At 35.0% G+C, this 23403-nt stretch overlaps 2 protein-coding genes across 7 annotated transcripts in view; one reads left to right on the forward strand and one right to left on the reverse strand.

Annotated features, from left to right (window-relative positions):
* The window catches only part of LOC131994885 (uncharacterized), a 70256-nt gene extending 49090 nt beyond the window's left edge, over window positions 1–21166 (forward strand). The window contains exons 2-3 of the mRNA XM_059361935.1: window positions 20683–20810; window positions 20879–21166. Of these exons, the coding sequence (XP_059217918.1) occupies window positions 20683–20810; window positions 20879–20917 (167 nt within the window). The 3' untranslated portion in view covers window positions 20918–21166. The remainder of the gene's footprint in view (window positions 1–20682; window positions 20811–20878) is intronic.
* The window catches only part of LOC106088314 (sex determination protein fruitless), a 179003-nt gene that overhangs the window by 102631 nt on the left and 52969 nt on the right, over window positions 1–23403 (reverse strand). The gene's annotated exons all lie outside the window — the stretch shown is intronic.

Consider the following 23403-nt stretch of genomic DNA (forward strand, 5'->3'; position numbering starts at 1 on the left):
ATTGGAGTACTATGAAGCACAAACATGACCATATTGGTAGTTAATGGAGTCAATCAGACGGAAAATTATCAATGAATGAATTATAAGAAAATAAAGTAATTGGCTTCAAATTTTGCACAAACACTTCTTTTAGATGTAGGTCGTTAGGGATGGGAAATGGGCCATATCGTTTTACATTTGGATATAGTTCCCGTATATACCGATCAACCGGTATGACTTCTTAGGCCCCTAAAGGGCGCAATTATTATCAGATTTCGCTGATATTTTGCACGTTTACTACTGTTATGATTCTGAGCTTACATGCATAGCTTGGTTCAATTCTTTCTATAACGCGATATAGCTCCAATATATACCGATTTGACTTCTTGGGCCTCTAGAGGGCGCAATTTTTATCCGATTTGAAATTTTGTACGATGACTTCTGCAATGGATATAAGCCTACATGCCAACTTTTCTCCAAATTGGATTATAGCTGTATAATAACCTTGTAGTTAAACATTATCAATGATATTACAACAGTTAGCTACCGACGTGCATGCACTGCAAAGGGTGTGCAATTTCGGCACGCACTAAAACGCGAGTGCTTTCCTCCATTGATATGGAAAATTAAGAACAGTACCGTTAATACACACAAGCAAAACGTATAGCAGAGTATTCTGTTCAGCCTTCGGTTATCCTACAGTTATCCCGTGTCGGCCGGGGTTCATCTTTCGGAATAGTTGCGAAAAACTATAACAAAATAACTTAATTATTTTATACACAATCACATGAAATTTTTTGTACCGGTTAAAGAGTTAAAAATTAAAAAAAAAAAAAATTAATACTCAAATTCCAATTACATTTGTACTTCCTTTTACATAAACCTACATTAGATTTGCATTAAATTTCTACATTTACATATAAAACAGAGGACGCAGACAAAATAAACATTTCCAAATATTCAAACTAAATTTGCCTAAATGACGGCTAGCAGCTGTTTTACGCGTGAAGTTTACCTAAATTTAGGCGCTCATATGATATTCACTGTACGTTGCTATTTTGGTGCAGATGTTTATGAAATGATAGCAGCTGCTTTAAAATGCTGTATTCTATATTGTAGACTTACGGTGTACGGTGCAAGAAATTCAACATTTTTGCACTCTCTATAGACGTATTGCCTACATTACAAATGAAAACTCTATCCGGTAGTGTGTTACATTTTTTTGGGCAAATGAACACACAATTTCGATTTCAGTACGATGTGTCGAAAAAGGCTAGGCTATTTTAGACGATGAGATTTGATTGCTTGAATAGCGGTTTCGTGTTATTCTAATTCGATTTGTGTGAAATGTTTATCTGTTATGTTCCTCTAAATCAGTGTTGAATTCTAATGTGATAAACATTTGTATGCGTACATCGGTTATGAAGGTAAGGTACGCACATCTCAAGTTTCATTGAACTGGTTTCATGATGAGAGAAAATATGATGGAAAACCATATACTGCATTATCACTACGCCTAATCCCGAAAACTGCTGTAGTGTAGTGCTTTTCGATTATACGCCAATTAATTTGAATTTAGTATAATGTTCATATGACCAATTGAAGAAGTTTGGTTTAAACCCTTTAAGCTTTCGGTTTAAGGAGATTTTTACAATAACCTTTAACAGGCCTGCATAAATATTGGGTTGCCCAAAAAGTAATTGCGGATTTTTTAAAAGAAAGTAAATGCATTTTTAACAAAACTTAGAATGAACTTTAATCAAATATACTTTTTTTACACTTTTTTTCTAAAGCAAGCTAAAAGTGGTTTGGTTTATACGAGACAAATTTTTTAAGCGCTTATGTGAAAGAAATAAGCAGTTTTCAACATCTCCTTGAACTATATTTACAGGTTTCTTTAATGTGTATAGGTATGTATAGTAACCAGACTTCCTCGAGCTATTTTTCCAAATTATTGGCTTATGGAGTTATCAACCTCTTTAATGGAATTATTCAGTTTTCCATCGCTCCAAATAGCATAAATTTTATTATACCCACCACCATAGGATGGGGGTAAACTAATCTGGTCATTCCGTTTGTACCACCTCGAAATATTGATCTTAAGAGTCCAAAAAGTGCATATATTCTTAATCGTCTCGACATTTTGAGTCGATCTAGTCCGATAGCGGGCGAACGCGAAAAGCTAGCCGCTTGAAATTTTCCACAGATACTTAATATTGATGTAGGTCGTTGGGGATTGCAAATGGGCCATATCGGTTGGGCTTTGGATATAGCTCCAATATTAACCGGTCTCCCGATTTGACATCTTGAGGCCCTGGCAGCTGAATTTTTTTTTTTTTTTTTGTCCGATTAACCTAAAATTTTGCACATAGTGTTCTGTTATGACTTCCAACAACTGTACCAAGTACGGCAGTCTACAACCTTGTATAGCTTCCATATAAACAGTTCTCTCGATTATCCTTGTTCGGCTTCTAGAAGCTTTAATTTTTGCTGGTTTGACAGAAGTTTGGTATATGGAATAAAATATGCAGAATAAAATTATGTCCTTCGGCTAAATTTATTTTGTATAAATTTTTAGCAGAATCCATGGTGGTAAGTCCCCAATATTCGGCCCGGCCGAACTTAGCACGCTTTTACTTGTTATTAATAAAAAAATCCACTATAGGCCTGATTTCAGCGAAGTTTTTAATTGAATCGTAAACCATTGATTACATTGATGTAAAATAATCCTGCTATGCTGAACGATATTTCGATACAACTTGTCACGTTTTAATATATCAACCATAAAAGTTGTTACATAAAGCATATGTATGTACAACCCAAAAACCATTAACTAATTGTCTGTCAGTGAATATTTTTTTCAAATATTTATTAAGTATTTACGAAGATTACGATGTTTATTGGATTGCTACCATAACTCTGCAGACATTGTACACAATTAAATCCTTTTGTGTTTTCTAGCAACAGAATTAGACGTTTGACGTAATAACAAGTATTAAAACTTTTGAGTTCGGCTGGGACGAACTTAGGATACTGACCACCATGGATAACTTTTATCGATGTCAGATAAAAACCTCGCCTTATACGAAGCCAAGAAGATTATGCGAGAGATCGCTATATCCAAATACGATCCGTTTTGCACAATATTGAGCCAGCATGTCGAGTGATTCAAAACCTGTCGCCGTTCAAATTCTAATTTCGTAGAACTGGGGAGATTGGTTTATATGGCATCCATATCTAAATATAGTACGATCGGAACCATATTTAACACGGAAGTGAAGTGGACAAATGTAATTCACTGTTCAGGGAAATCGGATAACAAAAGCACATTTAATGGGCTAGCGACTACCCTAAATGGGAAGATCAGCTAAATCTTAATATGGTCCGATCTGTTTTATATTCGTCATGTACACGGAGTGGTGTATTATTTATGACCCCAAATCGGGAGATCGGTCTATATGGCAGCTATAAGCAAATGTTCTTTATAGGGTCGGAAATCTATATGTCGACATGTTACAAGTGGAGTGACAAAACGAATTAACGCCCTCAAACCTAAAGTGATGGGTATAAAAAAAATTATGCTTATCATTGTTGATAATGTGTTAATGACCTCGTATGCAAAATGTAGTGGCAAACTTGTCGAATACAAAATGTCAAGTACAGAGAGATTCTTCCTCAATACCGATAACGTCTACTAATCATTCTGTTTCCAAGGACTTTTTGTTTTCATATATTTGCGGGTATTATGCAAGCATTAAAAGAATATTCCTTGAAACTTAGCATTTTCTTTGTGTGTTAATCCTGATGGCCAAAGCGGAAAGTTGATATCCATTATTATTACACCTTTCTGCAACACTTTTGTTCATTTTGAAGATTTACAACATAATAAGATATTTTTATACTTTCCCTTGATTATTTCTATGTAATCAAATACTTATAGGTATCGTCTGTGTTCGACCAAAAGTCAACAAAACATGAACACAAAATAGTGTCAAACAATGAGTCCGTGTGACCATAGTATCACATATAGTTAGACTCTAATTTGCTGTTTTACTACTGTAACATTGAAACATTGTCAAAAAAATAATAATAATAATAATAATAATAATAATAATAATAATAAGTATATATAAAATGCAGAACAAACTATTTTTGATGGATCGTAACCATGATTTTAATTAGTTAGAGTTTTATGACAGTTTCTTTTAATTGTTGAACGGCATTGCACCGCAAATGGTTCATTAGCAAATTTCAATTTAGGAGTTCTTTTTCCAATATATTGGCTTTTAGTGCTTAAACTGTTGCAGGCTTGTTGACATAAAGCCATATTTTAGGGACCGACTAGGTCCAATCCCAAAACGAACTTTCACTGAACTCGCCTTTCAATTGGGTGAATGTTGCATGAGCTTTGTGACATGTTGGCATCACATTTCAGTCGAGTTCACTCATTGGTCAATCTACAATTCCAACCAACTTACCAATAGGAAGTGTTTGTGCAAAATTTTGAAAGACGCCTTCAACGGTTAGCGTGCTTTCGACATTCGGATGTACATTCCCGGATTGACCTATTATAGCATGCCCAGAAAAAATATAGGATCTATATGCGGTAGCTAAAAAACAGGTTTGGGGGCCAACGACTGCGCATGTGATTCAGAATTCACTGCCCTAGGCTCTGTACCTGTTTTGAATCGATAAACATATTTCGTAAATTGAAATTTTTCAATGTCAATCAAAATTGATCAGTGGTTATAGAGGAATTCAAGGTCAAAATAGATCTCTTGAATTATTGAAATATTTAGCAAGGAAATATGAATTGATTTATAAATGTCATTCGATAATAAAACATTTTAAAACTAATACAAATGCAAATTTCCCCATGAACATTCCATTAAGGAACAGGGGCAAACTTCTCACATATCAATAAGTGCGGTTCGATTCAAATTTAAGCTCAATGATAATATCCTCCTTTTTATAGACGAGTCCGAATGGCGTGTCGCAGAGCGACACCTGTTTGGAGTGAAGTTTTTACAACGCATAGTACCTCGTCAGCATTTGAAGGGGAAAACCAGCGCTGAATATTTTTTCTGATGGTCTCACCAGTATTGGAGCCCAGGCGTTCAGTACCATAGGCGGACATGCTAACCTCTGCGCTACGGTGGTCACCTTTTAAAACTAATAGTTAAACAATTTTCAGAAAACATTTTTTTCTAATAAACTTCTCGCTCGATATACGACAAGTAGAAGGGCATTAACTTCATCCGGGCCGAACATTGGATACCCACCACCTGGGATATACATTAAGCACCTTTCGTAATAATATGGTGAAAAATGCATCATTATCACAATTTTTAAAGACAAGCGTGATTTCGACAGAAAGGCGGGCGGACATGGCTAGATCGTCTTAGATTTTTACGACGATGTATGTATACCTTATAGCGACGGGAATGGATATTTGGACGTGTTGCAAACGGAATGACAAAATGAAAATACCCCAATCTTTCCGTGTTGGGCGTAAAAAAAACTTTACATACCAGTTTTTGGTGATAATTTTGTTTATTTTTTTATTTAAATAGTACTAGCAAACAATTTTTTAACATTTTGTATACAACAAAAATTACGTAACTGGAGTTTGTAAATGAGCTTGAAACCTATATTTACTCTATTTAACCTTTTAAAGGCTCAAAATAAGTTCTTTATTTAGTTTTAAGTTTATTTTGCAGACTATGTTTGCTACACTGATAGAAAAGGGCTTTGTAACATTGTGCACTAATAGAGTCATGATCATCAACAGGCGTTGTTGAAAATATTGCAAACGTGTGGTGATGATTTTGTTATGTGATTTCATGTACCGACCATTAAAAATATCACCCCACAAAATGTGTATGTTAACCAGCCTTAAGACACGTTTACACTAGAGACCAAATGCACTTGATTACACCTCTTATTGTGTTCAGCATCTATATTGTGGCCAGCAATTAAATTGGTGGGGCGATCTTATTAAATTTAAATACAAAATTTTATAATTTCAATAAGAAATTGTCAGATGTTGAGAAAAAGTGCTGCCCAACACTACTGACAATAACCGGTATTCAATACAAAGGCAGTGTTGCATTTGAATTTCGAAGGAGATTCGCACACACTGAAAATGTATGGGAAACCTCGTTGCAAAACACGAGATTTTCGAAATCCACGTGTAAACATGGCTTTAAGTTTAAATGTCTCTGAAAACATTGCATGTACAAAGGCGGCTGGGGTGCAATGTGGTAAAGCGATTGTAAACATGCGGAAACAAGGGATGGATGGAACACAAATTCGATTCTCAGCAGCACATAAAATCTTTTTGCAATCTTTAAGAAAAGCTGTGAATTAGACGTTTTCAGAATGTGGACAGTTTTTAACATGTTTGGTAGATCTGCTATCATCTGTGTGCTAATTCACTTTTATAAACTAATAGGGTCGAATTGACAACGCCATGTAGATTTTTTTATGGTTGTATTATCAGCGGACATTTCTCTGTGCGTGTAGGTTTTGCTTATAATTTTGATTCTTTTCCTTCTGCATGAAACGGCAGGTTCATATTCAAAAGCATTTTTAGCAAACGAACAATATGATCTACCAAAAGCATTTGTTGTATTTGATACTGCAAGCTAGGTCACCCCGGTAGCCGAGTTGTTAGCGTGCGGAGTGGTGGCTCGATGGTATCACAATAAACTTTAATTGACTTAATGAGTATTTTTAAAAAATAGACTGCCACTCTAACCTACTCTACTACAAGCTATTCCAACACCTTCGAAAAAACTCGCACAGGTCGAGGTTCATGAGGCGCCGCACAGTGGTTGAGAAATGATTCAGACTGGCTAAAATCCCATTTTTATCATCGCCGATTTCTATAATTTGGATATCATTCGATGGAATATAGGTAGGCGGAATATAGGTTTGCTACTGCGAGCGTGATGTGCGAAAAACATTTTATAATATTTAAGAAAACCCTAGTTTTTAAAAATTTTGGCAATTACGATTTTTCGCAAACTTATATTGATAACTGGAGAGATAGGCAGGACAGCGGTCTTTAAGAATTTGTATACTTTATTCCTGTGCTTTTTTTACCCACCACCAAAGGATAGGGGTATACTAATCAAATTATTCCGTTTGTAACACTTCGAAATATTAATTTGCGACCCCAAAAAGGTACATACACAGCCGCTCACTTGAATAGCACCCCCTTCTACATTTAACTAAGTTTTCTGTCATTTGAATGTGGTTTGACGTATTTCTTTTATTCGATTTATTTGAAAGCGCAGGTATTTCAGAAATTTTAAGAAACCTCGGAAATGATGTCCAAAATATGAAAATCCTTACCACCGGATTAATAACGCCCCATAAAATTCGTTGTCCCCATATAATTTTTTGAGGTCCTAGAGTCTTTTCTTCGAACTGATTCGGATATACCCGAAGTTAATAGGTGTAAAGTTTTTTTTCGCAAAATCCACGTTTTTTCTAGTTTAATTCGAATGAAAAAATGAAATAAAAAAAAATTGGGGGAAAATATTTTTTACCTCATATGATAATGCAAATTTGCCCATAACATTCCATTAAGAATGAGCGGGTATTTTTGTCTTATGACAATGAGTGCTGTTCGATACAACCCAATGGGGATAAATGTAATAAGCGGTATATTACAAGGTAATCGATAGCCTATATAGCTTGTTGATTCCAGAATATATTATTCTAAACACTGGGCATGTTCTAGGAAAAGAATAAATACTTTTTATATGTTCGAAGAATGGAATTATGTATTTAATTCATTCAATAGAATACATTATTTAACAATGTATTTGGAATGAAATTTTAAACTAATATGTTTCAATACAATATAATTATTATATAGTTTTATAAAAAATAAAAATCAAAATTTGGATAAATTTACTTTTTTGGGGGCAAGAAATAATTCGGGAGTTTTTTTTTAATGGCATTTATACATGGATCGATTAAGAATGTATTTGGCATACATATGAGTGCTCTAATACAACCAACTGCCAAAAATTTTAGCAGAATCATAGACACGACTTTTATTGGCAAATGAAAAAAGTCAAAAATGGTTTGATTTAGATCATGTATAAAAATGTTTTTTTTATGAAAAATTAAATTTTTATTAATTGCTTTGCAAAGAAACGTTTTTCATTCTACACAACGAAAGGCAAACCGAATAATGTATCATGCCATAACGGAATTCCAAAATGAAGAAGAATCGTCACTCTAAAAAACATTACATCTCAACTTCCCTTGATGTGGTATTACACTCGGTAATCAATGTGCCATTTTGGTCAAAACAAATTACCTCCTATATTGTTTATGATATCTTATAAATTGTCAATCGTATAATGAATTATATTATGTATTCCAAATGTAATAAATTTACCACTTTCCCACTGGGTAGTTTAAGCTCAATGATAAGTCCAAATGGCTTGCCGCAGAGCGACACCACTTTATAGAGAAGTTTGCACGGCAGATTGCCAAAGGTAGATACCTCACAAGTGCCGATAGCACCAGAAGGGTCTAGCCACCGCTGAAAATTTGTTCTGATGTTCTCGTCAGCATTTGAACCCAGGCGTTTAGCGTCAAAGGCAGACATGCTAAACTCTGAGCTACAGTGGGTATACATATGCTTTGCATTTTTTTTTTGCAATCTATACCTAAGTCCGATTCGATTTAATACAATTTTGAACACACATTGAGACAGCTACATAATCAAGCACATGATATAAAATTTATATAGCACACATCGAACGAAAGACAAGAATAATTTTATGACAATTGGCCAACAAATGCAATATGTGCCCTAATTCGAATCAGAAAGTTATTTTATGTGGATCGGTGTGCTTAACAATAGGTCTAGCCTTTTGCACAACTCTACTTTTTACATACATTTAAACAAAAAAATACCTTTTTCAAAATCACTACAAAATATTTTTTTTATTAGCGTACCACGCCCACAATTACAAATATGTTGATCAAAGTTTTGGCTTTGAATGGCATCTTTACATTAGAAACCAGTAAAATTAGACTTCTAGATAGTAAAATTCAATCCTGAGCAGCATGAGTCGACAACCACCACAGATATTCTAGTATTTTCACTTTATAGAATAATTCTTTCACCATCTGCCAGGTGGTGGTTATTTCCAAATCGCCTATACTTTTACTTCCCTTCGCTCACTACATGTGAGAACAATTACAATGCAATCAGTGTCGATGCATCTTTGTTTGTGGTGTTTTGTTTTTTTTTTAATGTTATCAATAAGTTGTGGTGTGCGGTTATTTGTGAACACAAATGCAGTTTTATATTTCAGTGTGGGGTAGGTAATTATAGTTGAAAGCGAAAGCAATTGATAAGAAAGTGCCATAAAAATAACGAGAGTAAACATCATTTTACTACACTTTATGCGGTCAAGTCGTTTACACTTTGTAATTAGAAATCAGAAGCCAATCGCAATGAAATAACAATTATTGTGTTCTAAAAAAGGATTTGCTTAACACCATTGGTGGGCACACTAACACGTGTGTACACTATTTCCAAACCCATGCCCGGCAAACATTTTTGATCGCCCAAAAAAAAATATTTGTATTACTCGTCACATTCGAGTCCTGAGATTCACTTCCCCTTAATGCAATTTGTAATTATCGCAGATATAAACAGTCGTTATTAAAACCTTTTGGTGAAAGTCTTACTTAGTTTTCATTAACAACTCTTATGTTGGAAATTTATGAAAGATTGACACTTTATTCGCGTGGTAATAACAAGTTGATTCAGGGGGTGAAAAGGAAATCTTAAACACACCAGATTATCACGTAAAGGCACTTGTTTGGTCAAAATAACTTTTGAATTTATTTTTCTGTTTCTTATGTATATTTAATTTAATTTACGTGAAATAGTTTTCCTCCTCAATTATTCGATTGCTAAACAGCACTGGTTTCTACTATAATAATTATTTCCACAGATCTTCATTTTAGCACTTTCCACTGCAAGTTAGGTGCCATGTTGTAGTGGATAGTTATCGATAAGATACGTATTTTGTACTCGTTTGTACAAAAACATAGGGTTTATGTCATGTACAGGAAAAACAAAAATTCCTAATAACAATTTTAAAATTTGAAGGTAAAATACAAAATTTGTTGCCAAAAATTCCTCCTCTATAAATCACCAATTTTTGCTTCAAGTCCCCAAGTTCCGAAGTCCCTAACTCATAAATGTCATCGCCATTTTCGATAATAAATCCCCAATTTGGGGAGAATTTCCAACACTGGCAATACTGTTTTCGCTTTGAAAAGTGAGCATGGCACCTGTGACGCTGAACGCCGGAGATCGAATCCTGGCGAGAACATTCGAAAAATCTCAGCGGTGGTTATCACCTCCTAATGCTGGCGACATTTGTGAGATAAAAACCAAAAATAACTTTCCGTTGCTTCATTTAGAAAGGAGCTTTCGCATTTTTTATAATCTGTAAGTGGGCTAGTACACCAGCTTCAAATTTCCGCCATATAGTAGGCCCACACAATTTTAAAATTTTCTTTCAGAGAAATTCCATAGATTTGTCAGATTGACCTTCAACTTGTGCGCAAAGAACCTCTTATCGTTCATTAGTGCGAACAAAAAAAAACCAAATAAAAAAACACACTCACACACACGTAGCATATACATGCATACATACATATATATTTTTGGATACATACCAGAAATGTACATATACACATTATACATAAATATGTACACACATATTTACTTTAGTTCAAACAAACGCTATAAAGAAATTTACAGAAGGCACTAAACGATAAGGTTTGTTAGCTTCTCGATGAGCATTTATAACACCCAAGTTTGTTTTTTTACCAAATCCATGTGTGGATAGTTGTACGAAGTGACACATCACTACAGACGGAGGAATGGCCAGAGATTCCCATGGCCCGAATGTGGTCATTTATTTTATGGCGATTCCGGGATGACTTTGAGGCCCTTTAATTATGCTGGCCACAATGAAATTAAGTTTGCAACATACGTTGCTCGTATGTGTAAACATTTTGTTAGTAAACTCTATGTTTTTTGTTCGCATGCGAGCCATTTTCAAATCAGACGATCAGAAAAAACTGCAACATTGCGGCGGTATTGTCAAGTCCATATGGTCCAGAGCTCTACACGTGGAAACGCTCCACACCTGTGTACAAACAATTGTCACTGTCAAATCAAACAAACAGCAATGACATAATATCAACGACCAGCGCAAAGCAATTCAGACGCACGTGAATTTTGTTTACACATTTTTTACATTGAAGAGTTACACAATGATCCGTTATTTGTTTTTATCATTTCTGTTTTACTTTTCGATTGGTGGTTGTATGTATTTCTGTGTTTTTGTTTATTCAAGAAATATTTACAATGTTGGCGTATTTGTCTACGTGCGAATGATTCTATTCATTGTAATAACTCGAGACTATGCGCAATGACAGGCTACTTCAAAAGTGTGCCTACAAATCAAAAAAAAAAAAAAAAAAAAAAACAAAAGAAAATATGATGTAATTGTTAGTATTAGGGCTGGTTAGCTCTTGAACGGTTCTAGGGAACATTAAGGAATTGGTTAAAGACCAATAGGAAAATATATACTAATGTAGAAAAACACTAAACACTAAAAAAGGCCATACCGAACGGTGTGAAAACTAGAAGGTACACCCACTTACAGTGGAGAATTCTTCCTTTTTTTAGAACTTATATCCCAGAATTTGACTTACAAATAGTAAGTATACCCCATAATTCGACATAGTAGCTTGCAACGTATAGACATTTTATATTGCAAACCTGGTCATATCGTTGTTAGAATGTACATTTTAATCCGATTTCAATGCAGTAGAGGAGCCGTAAGAGGTTTGCCCCTGTTCCTTAACGGAATGTTCATGTTTTTTGAAATGAGGAAGAGTTGGATGGATTTGGTTGAAATTTCGATGAGAATTACAAGTCAACGGGAATTGGATATGAGTCGACAATTCGAATTGACTTAGAACTTTGAGCCTCTAGAAGCCCCCAGTTTTAACCGATTAGCTTCTATAAGTATACAAATGAAATCCAATACTCACACGAGATACTGACTGGATAAGGCCATAAATACATAGATTAATAGTTTGACTTATGATTTCTTTCTAATTAGTTTTGCTTAAAATGTGGTATTTTATGTGTCTTATGACTCACACCATAACTCTCATTGAGACTCTCCACTTCATTTTCAACGGCAAATGCAGGATTTCCCTATGAAAATCCTTTGTATTAACAGAAGAGTCCAATGTGTAAAAATTAGAAAACGTGAAGAAAACCTTCGATGCCAACAAGGAGCAAAATGTCTAAAAATACCAAACAAATATAAATAACAGTTAGAATTGACAGAAAGGCCCATTGTGCAAAAACTATAAAAAATGGGGGGTACGATACCTAAAATCTAAATCACAAACATTATATACAAAAGACCATGAATATTCTGCTTAATTATTTGTCATTTTATAATAGTTTTACAAGAGACAGATTGATTTATAATAGATAACAAAATAATCCATTTATTGAATATACGCAAATCGGGACGACCAAGTGGTGAGAGACACCTCGCAACTCGGCACGCCTTTCGGACTCGGCATGAGCTTAAAATTTTATCAGACTGCACTCATTGATATGAGAGAAGTATACCCTGTTCCTTAATGGAATGTTCATGGGGAATTTAGTTAAATAGTTACCATGTTAGTAAGCTCGCAGCATTTCATTAATTTCATATCTATATTTTTGTCGAGTTCATTTTGCCTAAGACTGTACCGTTCTATTCCAGTCCGTATTTGTTTTAACGTACATTCTTGTTCGAACACATGTACATGTATGTATGCACATATGTACAAAATGTACTTATGTAGGTGAGTGTGAGTCTGTTTGGTTATCGTTGCCAGAGGTCAATGATCTGTCGAGTGTGAAAAATAAAATTACATTGATTGTAAGACCATACACACATCGGCATACATATAGCCGTCTACATCTTATATACGGTTGTGCGTGCGTTCGTACGTAGATGTTAATGTTGTACAGTTTGACGTTGTGTTGGTATTATTACAACAAATACGACAACAACAGTCTATTTGCCCCACACTCACAATTATTTAAAAGTTAATTGATTGTTACATTTACAGTTGTATTGCTGTTACCGCTGTTGTACTTGTCGTTGCCATATGTTTAATTAAAAACCCATAATAATAAAAAAAAGAAACAACATAAACCGATAAAACACAACATTGTGTTAGATGAAAGAAAATTCCCTGTTAAGTAAATCGTAACCTTTTTACAACGGTCTATGACGAGGCCTCTGGCCATTTAGCACAACCGAAAACCTACTTTAATGCGTGCGAAAATTCGTTCGTATGCAAGGCTGAATGAACATTGCATGTAATCGGTAGCCAGACATTCGGGCAAACTGATTGACAGCCAGCCCAGCCAACCAGCTAGGCAATCGAAAGTCCGTACCTAGACAAATGATGTTCGTGGGCAAATTGGAATTTATGAAATGCTAAAATTCCGACATTCTATTGTGGTTAACATGCGCACGAGCAACATTGTGGTAAAATTTTAAACGTTTTTGCTCAGAAACTTATTCGAAACATTTAAATTCTTTAATTTAAGGTAAATTTATGTGTAATGGTTGGTTTTAGTTAAATTTAAGAGCAAAGAGATCTGCGTACAAACTTGATTTGAAATATTTCAAGGAGGCATGACAATCTGGTATTGGGCATGGCAAAGTATTACGTACACTCTGCTTTAATATCCGCACCCTCTTTTCAACCTAACCTAGTTAATGCTGATTATGTACCCAAAATTTTGAGCTGTCGACTAATTGAAATGTTGTAATTTCATTAGAAATTTTTTGATATGACATTGGCAATCTAATGAATTTCAAACTTTAGTATTGCTTCAAGCGGGCTGCGGCGTCTGACCCTCGATTTCCGCCAGGAGTCGGAATGACTGGGGGAAACACTGTAAATAATAAAAGTGCAACAGTTAAGCATGGTGGCGGTTCAATAATGGATTGGGGTTGTATGTCGGCATAAGGACTTGGAAATATAGGGTTTATTGATGAAACAATGGACGTCAAAATTTATTTAAATATTTTAATGCTAAATCTTCCCTTGAGCGCTGTTACACCCATTGCAAGATAAATAATTTATGTTCCAAGAAGATAACAACCACTCCAACACAGTATAGGATGTCAAAATGTGGCTTCTTACGACACAAATTATTTCAAAACACCTCCCCAAAATCCAGACACCAACCCAAATGGTCACATTTGGAATCCCGGATTGGACAACTCCGAATTTCATCTGGGTCGACCCCTAAACAAGTGCCGCATGAAGAATGACACAAAATCACTTCAGAAATGTTTCGAAAGTTGGTAGAATCGATGGCAAGACGACGATGGATGCCACCTGTACAAATAATAAAAGCCATACAAAGTACTAAATGTGTACAATATATAGTCCTATCTTTGTGATAAATTTAGCGACGAAGACTTTTGTAAGCAAGATTGTTTAGATTTTATTGATTCTAATGATCCTTAGAAATAATGCAATGAAGTTATTTGTTTCAATTTTTTTTGCCATAGTTCGCTTCTTTGTGTACATCTTTACACACGATACATTTTTTTTACAAAAATGTTCATAGGTTTCAAAAAAATCTAACATATTTGACGAAACTAGAAAAACGAATACTTTTATGAGTCACTGTATAAGCTAAAAATATGTGAAAAAAATAAATGCTTCAAAGGAGCAGTTAAAATCAATAAATCCTAATATAATATGAATGTAAGATTGAGAAATTATGATATTTTGTTAAGTTTTTCGCAACTTTTCCGAAAGCTAGACAGAATATTCTGTTTAACCCATTTAAGGTCACTACCCCTTCTTGTAATGCAAATGCCTCGAAACTTTACACATAGGAAGCTTTCGGTTCCTTGATAAAAAAAGGTACACTCGGTGTTTTTATTTAGTATAGTTCGGTCACTGATGCGAAAACGCAAGAATTTTCGTAAATGGGTTAATACAAAATTTCGTTTTGAAAATATTAATAGAAATGAAATGTTTTAATTCTATCAATACAAACTATATGAAAACCTCAATGGAAACCTATTTTCAAAATGTTCATTCGCATAGCGCTTAAAGCTGTGAGTGAAAAAAGTTCAAACTTGCCAAAAAGCTCACATATAAACCCCTAAAAGTGTAGTGTACTTTTAGGGTTTTCATATGATATAGCTGTACACACAAAAAAAGATATCCACAATTAAGAAAAAACAAGTAAAAGCGTGCTAAGTTCGGCCGGGCCGAATCTTATATACCCTCCACCATGGATCGCATTTGTCGAGTTCTTTTCCCGGCATCTCTTTTTAGGCAAAATAGGATATAAGAAAAGATTTGCTCTGCTATTAGAGCGATATCAAGATATGGTCCGGTTTGGACCACAATTAAATTATATGTTGGAGACCTGTGTAAAATGTCAGCCAATTCGAATATGAATTGCGCCCTTTGGGGGCTCAAGAAGTAAAATAAAGAGATCGATTTATATGGGCGCTGTATCGGGCTATAGACCGATTCAGACCATAATAAACACGTATGTGTTTATTCTCTCCGTATGGTCATGAGAGAATCCGTCGTACAAAATTTCATTCAAATCGGATAAGAATTGCGCCCTCTAGAGACTCAAGAAGTCAAGACCCAAGATCGGTTTATATGGCAGCTATATAAGGTTATAGACCAATTTGAACCATACTTGGCACAGCTGTTGGATATTATAACAAACCACGTTGTACAAAATTTCATTCCAATCGGACAAGAATTGCGCACTCTAGAGGCTCCAGAAGTCAAGACCCAAGATCGGTTTTTATGGCAACTATATCAGGTTATGGACCGATTTGAACCATACTTGGCACAGTTGTTGGATATCATAACAAAACACGTCGTGCCAAAATTCATTCAAATCGGATAAGCGGATATTGCGCCCTCTAGAGGCTCAAGAAGTCAAGACCCAAGATCGGTTTATATGACAGCTATATCAAAACATGGACCTATATGGCCCATTTACAATACCAACCGACCTACACAAATAAGAAGTATTTGTGCACAATTTCAAGCGGCTAGCTTTACTCCTTCGGAAGTTAGCGTGCTTTCGACAGACAGATAGACGGACGGACATGGCTAGATCGACATAAAATGCCACGACGATCAAAAATATATATATACTTTATGGGGTCTCAGACGAATATTTCTAGTAGTTACAAACAGAATGACGAAATTAGTATACCCCCCATCCTATGGTGGAGGGTATAAAAATATAGAAAGACAATTTTAACCCAAATGATTTGTCCAAAAACATGCAAAGCATTTTTCGAGTTCATGCGCTTTCTACATCTGGGATAATACTGTATTTTTATTGAAATGCAATTTGAAGATTTTTTTCAAAGCTACTTTTTGTGTTAATTACCCCAAGAGGTTGATTAATGGGGATATACACTTATTGGGCGCACCGCTGATTTCTCTGAAATTTGGTATGGATATGTGGGTTGACTCCAGTAACACGAATCTGTCGTCTATTTTTGGATGCCATAAACCCCCTCCATAGGAATTGCTGCAGGCTAGCCAATATGGACATCAAACGAAAGGTATTAACGAATCGATTGCAAATGCGCCCTATAAAGTGTATTTTTCCCGCCTTTTATTCATTTGATCCCTGTAAACAAAATATGCAACAATATTGTGATCGGCTGAAGATAACACCTTAAAAATTTTGCACAGGTTTGGACGAAATTTCCTACGTATTGTCATTAGCATCTACCGAAGTACATAAAATCGATTCAGATTTAAAAATAGCGTTCATACAATGATGACCCAATTCACACTTAAAATGTGGGTTTAAGGTTTCACATAGTTGACAAGTCCCATTTTTTGCCCTACGTTTCTTGTGCACTTATTAGTCCTTTAACCACTAACCTAAAAACCCGCAAATCTGCGCCATAAAACCTAGGAAAATGGCAAACAAATAGATGTTTTATTTTACTCGACAAGTAAAATATCAGTGAACTATTTTGTCACTTTCCTTCGCATGCATGACAAAAACTGACGTTACTGGTCCCCAATTATAAAGCAAGAAGCTAAAAGCTTAAATAGTAGTCGAGTGAACGACATAAATGAAATTAGTGAAAAAAGCAGTTAATTTGCGTTTCTTTGTTTTATAGTTTAACAAACTGAGCAGGGTGTTAAGATCGTTGAAGTCGCTAAACTTTTTTTTGGGAATATTTAGAAGAAAAAGTTTAAGCCTGTAAGAATAAAAATTGGAGAGTAACAAATGAACTAAATCTGCATATTGAGAGCATAGTAATATCTCAGAGTTGGGACTTCTAACACACTTTATACTTTTAAGTATGAAGAATTCGTACACTGAAAAAATGTTTGTCCTTATTTAAAACTAGCACACGCCCGGTCGCCTCGCTGCCTCGATGGTACACGCAATGCCAAGGTAAAACTGTATTACGAATTTAAGAGTTTTAGTCTAATCCGTAAAGAAAGTAATATTTTATAAGTTATAGTGCCCAAATACAGTAACTAAGAAAACCTTTAGTCATCCGATGTATACAGTCAAGGTCTAACTGTCCCCAATTTAGTAAGCTCTAATTCAATGTGCAAAGAAATTACCATATCGTACGTTTCAATACCTAAATGTACGAAAAAAACTTTCTAGTCGCCTATTCTGTATCCGAAATTTTCAGGCTCCAGCTCAATACGTAAATACTTAATAATACGTAAAGTCGTATTAAATAAATTTTTTTTTCCATTTTCCATACGTCTTTTTCTACCCCATTGTATAAGACGCCATTTGTGACACTATGGACAAAGATAGCTCATAATGTTCCATTTTGTATCATTCGTACCTAAGGTACGAATTTCAAAAAACTCTTCTAGTGCCCAATATATACCGGCGTGGAGCAAGTGTATCCTAATTATGAAAGCTTAAGATCAATTCGTAATGAAAGAACCAATTTGTACGATTTAGTACCAAAATGAACTCGTCATCCGATATATTCTGTTACAGAGAAACTGTATCCCAATTTTAAGAGCTGTTGCTCTATCCGTAAAGAAAGTAGCAATTTGTACGTATGAGTACCTAGATGTACGAAATAAAAAAAATGCATTCGCCCAATTCATACTCTCAATATGTACTTCAACAATATTGAAAAGATGAGACCTTTAGCTCAATCCGTTAAAAAAAAACAATTTTGTATGATATAGTTCCTAAATGTACAAATTTAAAAAAAATCTTCTAGTTGCCCGAAAAATTGTGGTAAGTAGTAACTGTATCCAAATTGTAAAAGGTATAGCTCAATCTGTAAAGAAAGTAAGAAAATGCTGTAGCTCAATTAGTAAAGAAGGTACCAATTGTGGCACTTTTTCTTATATATGTATATATATATGTATATATATATATATATATGTATATATTTAGATATATATATATATATATATATATATATATATATATATATATATATATATATATATATATGAGAATTGGTTCTTTCTAACAAGTGGACGTTTGTTTAAAGCCAAGTTAGAAGTAAGCAACCAAAGAATAGACAAATTTCGTGCGAATGAAGGTAGAACTAAACTTATTGATAAATTTTCACTTGTATATCGGTAACTGCTCATCTCACTTTGATTTGAGAAGACAAATTATGTGTAATATATGCTTTCTGGAAATATTTTAAGTTGTTTTTAAGTGTTTCGCTAATTTTTATTCATTAATTCCGATTTTGTGACCTTTCTATGTTAATAAAACCGATCGTTATTATATGGCAACACCATAGCTGTTAGGTTACAATATTTTTATACCTTCCACCAATAGATAAAGCATGCTAAGTCTCGAACGAATAAAGCTACATTGCCGAAATTTTGTACAGATACTTATCATTGATGATTGTTCAGTTGGGACTGTAAACAAGTCAAATCGGTCCACACTGAGATATAGCTTCAATATAAATTGATCTTCGGATTTGACTTCTGGAACCCTTAGGGGGTGCAATTTTATTCCAAAGGCAGAAATTTTGAACTGTCTTCTGCTATGACTCTCATTATATGTGGATAATTCGGTTCAAATCGGTCAATAATCTGATATAGGTCCCATATAAACAGACTTCTGTATTTAACTTCGTGAGGCCCTAGAGGGCGCAATTCTTGACTTGATTTGGCTGGAATTTTTTAAGATGATTTGATTGATGTCCGCGTCGAATAATGTCCAAATCGGTCAATAAGCTAACATTAACCCGTGTGACAAATTGTTTTCATGAGCCCCCAAACGGCACAATTCTTACCCAATTTGACTAAACGACTATGGTGAAATGTACAAATAATTCTATAAAATAAAGCATGATTTGAACTTTTCTTAAACAAAAAACCTGTATTCTCACTGTCCTGTATTGGAATTCTTTAAACTGTTTGAACGAAAATCGTTTATTTTAAAAGCGATAACAGAAAATTTAACGATTTCGGTATTCAGTATCCACTTTTAACGATAATCGACTTAACATTAAAATCAACTGTTTTCGTTAACGAATGGATAATCGCCAACTAAATGACGAACAATTATTATGGATTTTTTATATTGGGTTTCATGGGCAAACTTGCAATTTTTATTTTAATGATAATTATTTACAATGGCTTTAGAGTATTCCCCTCATGTTTTTTCTTAAAACATTACGAATACGTGTGCACAATCATTATTTATAACCAGGGCTGCGGAGTCTAGCCCTCGATTCCGACCCCGGGTCGGAATATTAAGCCGGAGTCGGGCCTAACGTCCTCAACTCCGAACCAAACTTCGACTCCGGCTCAATAGTCCGACTCCGACATCGACTCCGGCCTCATAAACTCGACACCGCAGCCCTGTTTATAACACTTGATCACACTTTTCCTTAATAATAATATATATATGTATATATATTTTATTTAGATCTTTGATGTTTTTGAATTAAATTAACAAAAATTGCAGGCTAATAGAAAATTTTTTATTTTTTTTTCGTCATTTCCCCTTTGTGTTTTTCGTTTTTTTGGGTAGAGTTACCAAATAAACAAAAAATGATATCGAATTCTGTTAATTAGGAATTAGAAAATGACATTGTCCTAAGTACAAACTATTTTTTTGACAAATTTAACTATACGGTTTTCGTTGTAGTTTGGGAATCGCAATACTGGTGTTGCCATAAGGATATTTCTTGCTTCAAAGGACACCTAGGGATTAACGTCGTCTATGTTTGGCATCCCCCACGGCCAAATAATTAATCAAAATATTTAAAAACATTTTGCGCTAAATTTATTCGGTCGGGTTCTCTGGTCCTAGTTTTTTGTTGTGATAGCTGGATGTCTTCTTTTGGCAGAAATATATGAAGAGTTTGTTTCCTTTCTTGCAGCGCTTCAAAAGGTGAATACTCTTAAGAGCATAGTTTTAGCCTAGAAGACATACATTTTGACAAATCCTACTGATGAGTTTGGTGTGGTGTCAAACGAAATCACGATCTAGGAAACCAGTGAAATACTGCAAACACATTTTCTGCCTAACTTTAAAATTAAGGTGTTTTGTTTTTCTATTTGTAAGAGAAGCAGAGAAATCAACAGTCTGCAGCCGGGCAATATACGATTGTATATTTAAAAGGTTTAGCAGAAAATTTTGGAGCGATTCGGGTCAAAGCTGCAATTTAAGGCATTACCATTCGCAGGCGGATTTACAGGTAAATCTACAGTTCTTTAGAAAAATCGTCGTTTCATTCATAATTTCTGTTTTTTTTTTTTTAAATAGGATTTCGCTAGGGATAAGCGAACCTTAAATCACTATTAAATCTATTCATAATGAGTGAGCCTAGCCTTTTGATATACCAAATGGAGCGTAAATCAAGTGACAACGCCAAAAGACAAAATCACAAAAAGAGTGTGGCTGCACGTCAAAACAGAAACAATCTTTACTTTCTCATTCTCTTCTATTAGCTCGGGCAAATTTCGACAAAGAGATTTTCGGGCTAAAGGCTGGTACTATATTCTCATTTTGCGATAGACTTGCTGATTTCATTCAGTAGGACTTCCCTCAATACTTGTGGCAAAATTTAAATAACATTGTTATTTTCGCAATTTTTCAAAAAAGTAATTGCGGAAAAAAGATTTTCAACGGTGAAAAACGAACATAGTGACAGCCATAAGTTTTTACTTGATAAAAGAAAATCTTCATGATTTTTTGGTGCGGAATCGAGAACAACAACTTTCTGTGAGGTGCATTCTTTTATTTGTGCCTCTTTCGCGAATTCCCCAGCGGCAAATTAAACCATAGAAATATAATGAATTAGCAAGCACATAGAATGTTCATATCACATACTGCAGAAAGCGTAATGTAATCGTTTCAATTGTTACGGGAGCAATCAGCGAAATTCACAAACCCTCCCCTCAACGCCCACACACACACACACACCTTCTCAGCGAATTACCAGCAGCAATCATTCTATTGTACATGGAGCTAATTATGTAGAAGGTGTAAGTACAATGTGTTTGCTTTAGAATGTATGTAGTATGTATGTAACTCGGAGGAATGAACGTAAGTATGTGAGTGGTTAAATGTTAATCATACGAATTGCGCAACAAGTAGAACAAGAAATTTTTGACAACCGAAAATAAAACAATCCATTTACGTAAGCAACAGTTATCTGCGAGAACAAAAACATGTTCAGAGTAACAACGAAAGATACCGAACAGGAGCAGAAAAGCTGGCAAACCTGTCATGCAGAGAATCGGAGAGAGTGAGAGAGCGCGATTGAAGCAATGTACAGATTATCGCATTAAAAAGTACACAATTAATTTAAAATCAGCCTCATACATGCTTAAGTGCCAGCTAACACGTGCACACACACACACACACATGCAATTATCAAATTTATTTGAAAACAAGCGCCGGTAAGGGGCAGAGAGTTCTTGGTCGATGGAACTTTTAGCCCTCGAAGAGAACTCAAATCAAATGAATATTTTTTAAATGTTAGCAACAATCGATGTTAAGAATAATAAATTTCAGCTCAAACAAATTTCACTTTCTGTCGAATCATTGAAAGCGAAAGTGCAAGCAAAGCATTGTTTGTATTCTCTTTATCTGCGGACGAACGCGGTCGTCGGACTGCAAAGCGCAGTGCAATGCAAAGCCCCCGCGTCGTCTGCTCTGCTCTGGTCCTTTTCCACACTCGATTGCTTTACTCAATGACTACGCTCGAGAAACGTCAGTCATGTGGGTTTGTTTTGATACGATGAGTATTGCATTGGTTCACGCGAGCAAAAAAAAAAAAACAAACCGGCACAATACAAATACAGTTGTTTTTGCCCTCCACTTTGCAATCGATGACGCTGTTGTCTGCCACCGTGTGCTGTTTACACTGCCCGCTTAAATATTTTAATGCTCTTCTTGTTGTGTTGCAACTCTACTTTCTTACCACCAGGCTAATCGTTCTTTGAACACACAGACCCACATATAAATAGCCAACGAATAAATATAACAAAACAAACGAGAAAATCGACGAAACAGGCGAACAAAACAAAAGAAAATAATAATTGTAATGTGCTTAGCTTAAACATGTTACCGGCTGCCTTGCGCTATCACCAGGAATGAGAAGTGTGGCCGTCACTTCCAATTGCAATTAAACTTGATTGCAAAGTGCACTCACAGAGTATAAATCTACAATGCATGTACATATGTATGTAGGCACGTACAATTACAAACGATTTGCAGCTATTGACTTAATATTTGGATTAGGTATTGACATTTGGGTGAATTCATTCACCATAGGTATGCTTGAAAATGCTGTTCACAGAAAAAGACAAGATAATTTAAAATTTATGAATTAAGTCTAGTACTGAGCTCAAATTCTCGCCCGGACAATTGTAAAAACGTACTATAAAGGTGGGGTAGATAATGCGAACACATTCCGCAGAAATGGTACTGAGTTCTATGAGCAAAATAGCAGCGACATGTTGCTGTATCATTATAGATTTCGCTTCAAATAATTGTGTGTCGGATGGCTTCGACAACATGTTTAAATAAATAAATCTAAATCACCGATGTTCAGGCCAGCCGTTGATCGCAAGTCACGCGTATTCGTATTCACTTTGTTTCAGTCCTTGTTGAGACAGCAGCGAATGAACATGCTCAGGGAGATACACATTTTTTCAGTTTTTTTTAGAAACAATGATTTTTTTGATTCAACGCTTCGAAGGTATAAACAAGTATTTAAGTTTTCTTATTTTTTATGTTTACTTTTGCAAAACACCAATCATTTAGTCTAAAACACATTTAAA

This window comes from Stomoxys calcitrans, chromosome 2, assembly GCF_963082655.1.
Source record: "Stomoxys calcitrans chromosome 2, idStoCalc2.1, whole genome shotgun sequence".
Taxonomy (NCBI): Eukaryota; Metazoa; Arthropoda; class Insecta; order Diptera; family Muscidae; genus Stomoxys; species Stomoxys calcitrans.